We start from the raw sequence: 10,969 nt of genomic DNA, 5'->3' as shown, positions 1-10,969 counted from the left end.
CCTAGAATCACACTGTGGGATATCTGATAATGCTATCTTTAACAACCTCTTTCAAACACTAGGAGGCATAATAATGATGCCTTAACCTTTGACTAACATAATATATAAATATTTACATATATATTAACTTCATTCAGTTAACATGGCAACCCCATGAGGTATCATTATGCCCAGTTTTCAGATGAAGAAAATGAGGCCTTGCTTAAGGTCCTGCATTCAATAATCAGCACTGCTGGGATTTGAACCTAGGTCACCTGACTTGAATTCCATCACTCTTTCCTTTCTAGATATTCAATATACAGATACACTATGCTCACTATATCCCATAAAAATTCCTGATTTCTGTAGAGCCTGTAGGTATCCAGTTGATACTAAGTGCCTGATATTGATGCATTTTCTATGATGCTCGTGGTGATTTTTTGATTGCCCCAAAGAAGATGATAGAGGAATCTAAATCTATGTATAGAAACATCTGATAAGATACTGTTTTTGCTTTCATAGAATCAAATTCTAAAAACAGTATACTTCTTGCTTCCTAAGTTTTGGGAAAATTAACACAAATTAAATTTTATACTAACCTACCCAAGGCAGTAAGCACCTCATTAAACTTTTTACTGAATTTGGATAATTGCAATAAAAATATTTTTGCCTTAGTCGCGTAATGAGTGTAGAGTGAAAACTTTTACTGCACTATTAACCCATTTTACAGATTTCCCAATATGGTGAGCTAATCTATAATATAAATTCTACATACCATATGCAAACTATCAAATGATACATTTTCTTTTCATGAAGGACATTTTCTTTTTGCAAAGAATAGATGGTCATTTCTTTGCAGTATTTTAAAATCAAAATATCTATATATGTATTAAATAAATTTGAATTGACCTCTTATTATGTGCTATGGACAATGCTTAGATGTTTCCACATTATCTCCTTTAATCCTCACAATAAGCCTGAGAGATAAATAAAGGTGCAAAACTGAACTCCTGATCATTCTCCCATGTACTGGGCTCCTCTCATGGCCTTTCAGATCTTGGTTAATGATTACTTCATCTTTCTGACTGCTGGGGCCAATCCTATATCCCTATATCTAATCCATCAGCAAATCCTACTGGATTATATCCAAAATCCCTCCACTTTTGCCACCTCTACCTCTACAAACCTGGTTCAAGCCACCATCAATGCTAATCTGGTTTACTGTAAGAGCCTGCCTCCTTAGTTCAGGGCACATCCGCTTCAGACAATATTTCAACACAGTAGATAGAGTGATCTTTTTAAAACCTAAGTCAGATCACAATACTCTTCTGCTTGTAACTCTTCAATGTCTTTCCATCTGACCCAGATTCAAATTCAGAGTCTTCACAATGGCCAACAGGTCCTTTCAGCATGTGGCTCTCCACCACCTCTGACATCTAGTACTCACCCCACTTACTCATTCTGCTCCTATTGCTCTGGCCTCAGTATTTCTTGAACAAGCCAGGCACAACCTCTCCCTGAGATCTTTGCAATTGCTGTTCTCTCTGCCTAGTTCTCCCAGGTATCTGTATGGCTAGCTCCCTCACCTCCTCAGGTCTTTGCTCAAGTGAATCTTCTCAGTGAGGTTTTCGATAGCCACTCAGTTTAAAATTGCAATCCATCCTCTAAAGCTCCCTACCCCTTTCCTTCCTTTACTTTGTTCTAAGGCATTTATTACTGTTTGATATTTACTTATTTATTTATTCATTCATTCACTCATTCATTGTCTGACATCCCCCACTAGAATGGAAGCTTCATGAAGATAGGATTTTTCACTGATGTAGTCCCAGAGCTTAAGCAGTGCCTGGAACATAGGAAGCACTCAACAAAAATCTGTTGAATACATGGAATGAATGAATGAACTAGTGAATGAGAAGGAAAACAAATGAAAAGTCTGGGTTACCTGTTCTACAGAAGAAAAGATATAATGAGCTTAGATATATGAGAGAGAGGGTGGTGGAGAAGGAATGTGAATATAATCATCTTTAAATGCTTGAATGATTTTCTTCACAAAAAAGGAAGAGATTTGTTCCAGAAGTGACCAAAGAAGAGGATCAGAACCCATCTACGAAGTAGCAGAAAGGCAGAGTATGGCCTACTTAAGAAGAAAGAACTTTCTAGCATTAGGAGGTATTCCACAAAGAAACTAGCTCCCTTGGAAAGTGGTGAGCTCTCTAGCCCTCAAAGAGTTCAAGCTAAACTTAGAAAGCACTCCTACAATGGCTGGCTGTTTGAAGGACATGACTTCTGAGGCCACTTCTATGTGACCACTGATCCCGTGGATGCAGAATCATACGCTAACTGTCATGTTGGTCCTGCTCCTCATCGCCATTATCAGCATAAAAAGAGACTAAAAACATTAAGTGAGCATAGGTAATTATAATTGAAGAAATCCAGCTTTCAAGAGTTTCCAAAATATTATTTCACCCTACATATTTTACATTTCTTACTGCCAGAAGAAATTCCTAGGATGGCCTCCTTATTTATTACTGAACATTTTCACATTTCCCTCATGTGTTCATGCTCTCCTTCATGCTAAAATAGGAATCTTTACCTGTACTTTCCACCAGCCTGACCCTACCCAAACCTCAAGTCCCCTTCCTCAAGAATGGCCTACGTGTGGCCCTAATGCATAGTAATCTCCCTCCCTCAGAGCTTTACTTGCTCTTGTCTATATAATCAAAATTAGTATTCCATTATACATTATGTGGCGCACCATGCAACGTATTCTGTGTGTGCATGTGTGTACAACAAACTATTATTTGCTAACCTATTCATGTATATGTCTGGCTTCTCTGACTATAGCATTCTCTGAAAGCTCACTGGGTACAGAATTAATGCCTCGTGTACTATATTAATTTAGTACAGTGCTAGGCACACAGCTGGTTTCAAATAGGCCCTTACCAACTGACTGACTAATCAATTAACAAAATGGAAAATCTGGCCAGCAGGCTCAAGCTTTGTCTATCGGAAATTACTTTCCTAGAAAGCATTTTTCCTTCCTTTACAGATCAATTGCAAAGTCAAAATTCAAACACTGCAGATTTCACAAACAGGAATAGCTGGCAAGTACTGGGCTTTACAAATAATGAATGTGCACATCAAAACAAAAGTTGTAGATATTTGTAAAAGTACACACATGCAGCTGATACGAGTAGAGATGGCTAAGAACCCCCCCTCCCAGCCCAAGTAAAGAGTTTGAGCTGTTCCTGATAGAGCCCAGCATTGTGGCATGGTTTCCAAATCGCAAGAAGAGTCCTGGAGTAGAGTCTAGCTTTGCCCATTGCAATGGAACTATTTATTTATGTTGTCAAAGCTCCTGTTTGCTGATCCTTTAGACTTTTACAGTATCTATAAATGAAGGCAACGAAGTTTGCTTCATTAGGAGATTAAACCTATAAATTGCACATCTTTTTACATTACCTACTAGAGATTCTAATCTGGCTTTCTCTACAGGAGGACAATGCTAAAAATAGCATGTCTAGTCTATGCTCCTCAGTTAAATTTGTAAGTATCTTATAGGTTTTACTCAACCTCTTTGAGATTAAGATCAAAATGGCAAATGTTCAAATCACTTACACCACAATGCAGTAGAACATAATTCTTTATAATATGAAATACATACCTGACACATAGCATCATTTCTCTAGGATAATAATATTTACTCTAATTTGGGACTTACTATATGCCAGACATTGTACCAACCACTTTAGATACATTAAGTTATTCAATCTTCAGAAAGGTCTGATGTTGTAGGTATTATTGTCATCCCCATTTTACATATGAGGAAACTGAGGTACACAGAGTTTAAATAAGTTTCCCAAGGGCAAGTGGAGAGTTCAGAGGAATAAGAATTGCTATGCACTAGTTCCTAGAGCCAGGAAGAAGCAGAGCTAGTATTTGAGCCAGAACAGTCTGGCTCCAGAATTTACATTCTTAACCACTACACTATACAGCCTCTAAGAAATTTGTAGGCGCTAATTGAGAGGTATGTGTAATGGTGAAAAGGAAATATGTTTCACATAAGCCTGGTCTAAATCTCAGCTCTGCTATCTACTAGCTGTGTGGACTTGGACAAATTATTTAACATCTCTGAATATTGTGTTTTTCAACCTCATAGAGAGGATGATAGTGCCTATCTTATAAGTTTGTTGTATCTGCAATAATCTGTATAATTCACTCAGCATAAGTAAGTATTCAATAATTTACCATTATTGTTACTCAAAAAGTAGCCCCCAATTTTAATAGTTTTTAGTATCTGCATAATTCTCTATTAGCTCACAAGTAAATTACTGAATAAGCTTCAAATAAATTGGAAATACATTACATTTGGCCATAGTTCTTTGGGAAAAGACATTGTTGTAGCTATATGTACCCTAATAAGTATCATCTTAACGTTAATAGTACTCCTATCAGGATTATTACAGAACTCTGATACTTAATCTATCAATTGAAGGGGTTAAATCCAAGGTTAGAGCTAACATTACTCCATTTCATATATTGATAAATTCATTTCATAATAGCTAAGTAAAAAAAAAAAAACGTAACTCACTAAATTTCCAGTTGTATCATCAGTAAAATGCATGACAATGTTGAGCAATATATGTAATTTTATTGGCTTGAAAGTTATGCACATCTTTTCAAAATCAGCTATAAAAATTGACCTCACCCCCATTCCCTCAAGAAGTCAATAGCAAGCTTTGAATTTCTTGTTTGTCTTTCCCTCTTGTAAATAACCTCATATCTAATGAAGATCAGTTTGCAAAGATGAATCCCAGGGAGTTAATAATCTATCAAATACAACTACTTAAAAGAGAATATGAATCCTTAAGTGGAAATAATACCTGGCTTTATGTAGCAAGTGTTATCAAAACTGGGCAGAGGATAATACTCAGCATTGGAGATTAAAGAATAAGATATTCTGGCCATTGCCTGCACATCCGTAGCCCTATTCCACAGTCTAAAATGAGCCTTCCACAAAGGACCTCTACGCCATCAGAATCCTTACTCTCTAAATTTCAAAGCTCCTTTTATGCTACTGTATACCGCAACAAAATACATTATTTTCTCTAGGTTCTAGGAGCTCTTCCTCAAAGGGCACAGTCCTACTGACAACTGTGCAGAATAGGACTATGAGGCATATTTTGGAGCAGTGTTGTAAAGACAATTCCTCAGTCATTTGGAATGACAGAGGCAGAGACCTGACTTAATCCTTTGCTCTTGCTCACCTTTCAGTAGCCATAGGACCTCTTGAAGCCTCGATTTCTTTATCTTATTTAGAGGATTATGTACTTTGTATACCGAAAACACCTCGTATACAGTAGGCATTCAATAAGTGGTAGATGCTATTGAGTTGTTTTAGAGTTTCATTTTACATGCATTGTTATGTGTTGAGGTATTTCGGTCCAGAGCTGTTATCAATGTGCCCTTTGGTAAAGGGGACTAAATTAAATAGAATTACTGCATCTCATATTTTCAAGTAAGTATCAGGGAACTAAAATGGTACCTTTGATAATCTTCCAGACTATGGCAAAAGAGACCCACTAAGCAACACAGGGGACATGACTGAGAGAAGGGTGGGAATGACAAAACATCTCAAATTTAAACTTTTGATTCTCCGTTCAAAAGAGACTATATACATTTTCAGAGATAGACTAACAGGATTAAAAGAAGACACTACACAGTCTTAAATTTATATTTTGTTACCTACAACTATACTTCCTAGAGTGCACTGTGACTTGGTATATTTCATCAATTCTCTAATTAGCATGTGAGTAGCCCGATGATATTGTATTGTACTTTTGGTGTTAAAGGCATTACTTTTTAAAATGCAAACATTTGTAACACAGAAGAATTTGATATCCTATTTTGGCATGTCTTCATCTGTTGATACACTGGGATCCTCAAATAACAAAGTGATTTAAGCCTCACTTTACCTCGAAAAGGTTCTGCCACAGTGTAAAGAAATTCATTGATTATCTAGTGTGATACAAAATATAGTTTTACTCTGATAGTAAATCCATATTTAATCGTAATAATAATGACAGGAATTCACTTTTATTGATATTGTACTAAGCATTATACAGAGTACTTTTAAAAGCACTGCCTCATTGAATCCTCTCAACAATCGTATGAGATAGGTACTATTATTCGTTTCACTTCACACATGAGAAAACAGAAGCTTAGAAAAGTTAAATAACTTGCCCAAATAGGTCGCACAGTGTCTGAAACTCAGTGGTCAAACGCCGAAGCCGATGCTCCTCCCCAGAACACTCTAGCGTATTGTATAGTGACCCAGACTGCTTTCATTGGCCTATTTTTGTTGTGTGTTTTTTTTTGTATTCTGACTATTTACTTTTCCAAATTAGTTGTATGTTTTTAAACACATGCTTCTGAAACCAGCCTTGTGTTTCATGAGGTTATTTTCTGAGTGTCCTTAAAAATAAATGGTTCTTTACTCCTCCTTTAAGGCATCTCTTTCCTTCACCTCCAAGCGAAGCTTTCTTGTTTCCCTGGCACAGCACAGCGCCTCAATTCCCCTTCCAGTTAACAGTGAACACAGCTTCCTTTTTGCTTCCTCCACTTCTCTCTCTCAAGCCCTTTCCCAAGTGTCTCCCCAGTTTGATGCCAGCTGCCTCAGGCCACTGCCTCCAGACGGCCCTCTGGTTTGCCACCCCTGTGCTGCTAGGTCTGAGTATGCTGGAACCTACAGACATCTGCACCCCGCTCTGCTGACCACTGTGGTTACAAGAGGCCTCTTTCGAGTGCAGACAGCCAGTCAGCCAAGTCGAAATTTATACCAGAAATCTATTACCTAATTTTTAAACAAAATGACATGAAATCAGACTTGAAGATATCAAAAACATGTCTAGTTTCTGATTTAAGCAAGAAAATCCACATTGTTACTGCTTCTACCACAGAATAATTTACTGCAACAGGAGTTCTGGATCTTATGCCAAAAATGAGGTCCTCTAACCAATGTCAAGGCCAATTATCTTGTGGTAAATCCCACAACAAAAGCAGACTATTGTGATTAGAGTCAGAAGCACCACCCAGAGAAGCTGGAAAGCTTCTGGGGATTTCTTAAGGTTAGTTTTTACTCTTTTTTTCTCCCTGTGTGTCTGCTTAAATAAACTACCAGAAACTCTGTGTGTGGGCACTGGACATCCTAGATTAGTCTGAGAGACAATGAAAGGGGTTATCATTTGGGAGTGATCTGTCGCCTGTTTGTTTTGATTTGAGCAGAAGCCATGCTGCAAGGCTGTGCGCTTGTGACAGGCCCCTTCGGTGTGTCACAACCTCTTCCCTTCCCTCATCTCCTTCCCCAAAACACTGCCAGTAGCCGTCCTGTGGTTTCCTACCGCAGGACAGCCCAGGTGGTTCAATGCAGGAACACTTACCCCACGGTAAAGAACTGCCTCATCTCCTGTCTCCGAGATCTCATCAGTTGCTTATACTCCCCAATCCGGAGCTTTTTGCCATCAACAATGCAGGTGCGTTTCGGTCGAGGTTTGTATTTATAGTTCGGGTACTTCTCTAAGTGGATCTTGCTTAGCCGGGCCTGCTCCTCATAATAAGGTTGCTTCTCTTGGTTGGACATGGATTTCCAGCGAGACCCTAGACATAAAAATAGCCTTAAGTACCCAAGTGGTCAAGGCAACGTACTCCTGGCAAATAACTAGATATACCTTCCCACCACTTCACTCACCCGTGCTCTGAGTAGCGCCTATGACCACATACCATCGAGCCACACAACTAGTGTTTTAGACTATAGAGCAAAGAATAATTTGGATGTGATACATTTATTATATTATTTCTCTCAATAACTTAAAGCTGATGCTACAATAAGTATATTGCTTTAAAACATGTCTTTGCTGCTTAAGATCGTCTCCTACACCAAGGTCGTTTCCCCATCCATCTGCCTAGGGTTAAAAACCTAAACTTCCTAAGTACACTTTGGAGTATGATAGAATTCTCAGGAAAAACTCTCTTGGTTCCAGAAATTCAAACATCTCCCACCTTTAGTGAAGCTGTCCTTTGATAAGATGTTAGCAGATGTTGATATTCTTCCAAATATAAAAACCTAAGGTGCACACTGTATCCCCTGGCCTAGGGTAATTAAAAAGCCTACACTCTACTTAAGAAGTTATAGCTTTAGAACCGGAAGGTACAGTGGAATTATATATATATATATATATATATATATACCATTTTCAAGTACTATAAACATTCATTCAAAACCATACCAATGAAAGTACAAAAATTTTTAATATGGTTTATACAGGAAGAAGGAAAAGTATTCACTCCTCTAATATTGTTTATAAAGAATTATCTAAACACTTGACGAAGAAGGGATGTGTTTTTTTACGTGTATCAAATTGCATTTTTGTGTCTCGCTGGTGAATAAAGCGGTAACAGCTGTGCTGACTGGATGTCAGCTATTCTTCAGTGGAGATTTTTCATACATAAACAAATGGAAAAGTTGTACAAATATTCTCTGCAGCCAGCAATATCCTGGTCTGTTTTAATAGCACATCCATTCCTGTTTTTCCTGATTGTTGTGCAAAAGTTGTGTAGAGAGTCTACATGGACAAGCTTCTCTGTGTTCGGGTGGCTCCCAGCAGCTTAAAGCCCCAGTTAAGGTTTTTGGTGCTCTTAAAATTCTTGTGCTTAAAAGTTTACATTTTAATGAATATACTTACTATACTCTTAATTTTTTTCATGAATGCCCACCAATAATATAGATTCCCCACAGATGCCAAAATGGAAACAGAGAGGTTCTGTGCCCATTGGAGAGCTTACTCATACTGCTAATAAAATGGCCAAAAAGGGAAAATTTCAAAGTTAGATATCAAAATTTAGGGACAGAGAAATAATGATTTTCTTTTGAATGTCTATTAATTAGAAAAAATTTTAATATATATATTAGGACCATTTTGGTTTGAAAGGTATTTAAATTTATAAGAATAATGCCCCTATGTATATCTCTGAAACTCTAAAAATAAAACCCCACTTACCTGTAATGACATTTAGTATCCATCTTGAAATTCAAAAGTCAAAAAGAAAAAAAGGAAAAACTTGTATTTTAACATTTCAACACTATTTGATCTTACGTATCTTTAAAATTTTCTTAGGGGTTGCTGCCTCAAAATGTCTCAGAATCAAGTTAAATTATTTATACAGTGACAAAACATGTGTATTTGTGTATGTCCAGATCATTGATATTTACTCAGGTTAAATATTTATTGCTTTTGAACAAAACATTTAAAAAATGAAAACCACAGTTTAAGTCTCTAATGTTTTTCGGCTTCTTAAACGGCTGCCTTTGAGATTTTGTCACATCATGACAGCTTAAGTAGAACAGTGCCTTCTGTGTTTTTTCTTTTTAAAGAGGAAACATGTTGACTGTAATGCTGCATGTTGAATAAAATACGTTCAATATGTTAAGCACAATAGTTCCAAACTGTATAATCTGCACTAGGCAAGCTTTACACTAATAGAACAAGGCTTGAGTTTAATCCGGAGAAACGGGAGAATCACTCTGGCAAGTTACCACAAAATGGGCCTCTGCCCTGTGGTCTCTGTGTTCAACTCACTGCTATGAAATTTGAACTAGTCATATCTTATTAAAGTAAATGTAGTTTTATTTTACAAGTTTTAAAGTTATCATTAGAGGCACTGTTCTACACTCCATAAATTTCACACTATTTGGGGGCTCACCCCTAGCCCTTGGTGAGTTCTTTCAGAGGGACATATGAGCCCAAGAATTCTAAAGCAGAAAACTGTAGGGTCTATGAGTGTTTCCAGGGTTTCACAGCAACTTACGGATTTTAAAAGACTGAATTAAGAAAAGGAGGTAAAGCTTGTCTCCATGATTCTTATTTTGCAGTGACCTTTCAGAGTTGCCCTATTAACACATACAATAAATAGTTTTGTCTCTAAAATAAGTTTTTAGTCAGTCCTGACCTGGCACCTGGTGGATGTACTAACTCCTAAACCTAAATGCTACGGTGCAGGGTGGGGAATGCAGAGATGATGACAGTCTCCTGGGGCAGCTTGCTGAGCTCCACCTAACTTCCGCAAACCACAGTCTCCCTTAGGTGTCACATTAGGCCCCTTCTTTCCGCTCGTTAGAAGATCAGCATCGGCGGCTGCACTCACCTAAGATTTTGCTAATGTTGGAGTTATGCATGTCAGGAAAGGCCTGAAGGATTTTCCTCCTCTCATCCTTCGCCCAAACCATGAATGCATTCATTGGTCGCTTGATGTGTGGCTCACTGCTGGCCCGGCCACGGGCATCCCTGTAGACTCGTGCTTCAGCCACAGTGGCACCTCCTGTTGGCCAACAATAATACTGCTGTAGTTTAGCTGCAGAGCCATTCATTGCTTTACTTCCTGTAATGTCAGGGCAGGAAGAACAAGATGGGTGCAAAGCATTATTATCTGGAGACTGTTAACATAGCTTGCCACCTGGTTCAGCTGTTTTCCCTAGGCCCTTCTCTTCTTTTTAAATGAACTCTTGGAAGCAGAAGACAGTTTTAGATGACAGTTCTACAGGCTCTTCTGAGGTAGGCCTCAAAGACACACTGGGCAGAATTAATTTTGCATGTTTTTATATACCTAGTACATTTTTACTACAATCAATTCCAGGTAGCCTTTCCTGCGTGATTTCTCCCTTCAAAAGCAGGCTCTTACCTATCATTTTAGCCTCATTTGACAAACATTGCAGCCACTTCAAACTATCTCTTACCCCAAATAGAACTCTCTTCCACAGTACTGTGCCTTGGCCAGTGCTCCCCTCACTGCCTGGAAGCCCCTTCTACTTCTTCATGCTAAATCCCACTCATTCTTTAAGGCCTATTCAAATGTGGTGTGTTTCATGAATTAATTAGTAATCCAATGATAACTATTAACTGAGCAATTACTATGCATTAGGCTTTATGCCAGGTGC

General features: G+C 38.0%; 1 protein-coding gene across 15 annotated transcripts in view; it reads right to left on the bottom strand.

Moving 5' to 3' along the window:
* The window catches only part of SOX6 (SRY-box transcription factor 6), a 618,861-nt gene that overhangs the window by 8,103 nt on the left and 599,789 nt on the right, over nucleotides 1–10,969 (bottom strand). For 13 of the 15 annotated variants that reach the window (XM_082341482.1, XM_082341472.1, XM_082341483.1 and 10 more), the window contains 2 exons: nucleotides 10,180–10,413; nucleotides 7,419–7,635 (listed from right to left, as the gene is read on the bottom strand). In XM_082341482.1, the coding sequence (XP_082197608.1) occupies nucleotides 7,419–7,635; nucleotides 10,180–10,413 (451 nt within the window). The remainder of the gene's footprint in view (nucleotides 1–7,418; nucleotides 7,636–10,179; nucleotides 10,414–10,969) is intronic. The other 2 variants (XM_082341479.1, XM_082341474.1) reach the window with 1 other exon arrangement.

Source organism: Balaenoptera borealis (assembly GCF_965194805.1).
Source record: "Balaenoptera borealis genome assembly, chromosome: 11".
Classification (NCBI taxonomy): domain Eukaryota; kingdom Metazoa; phylum Chordata; class Mammalia; order Artiodactyla; family Balaenopteridae; genus Balaenoptera; species Balaenoptera borealis.
Note: the sequence above shows the minus strand (reverse complement) of the source record. Positions and strands in the feature narration are given on the sequence as shown.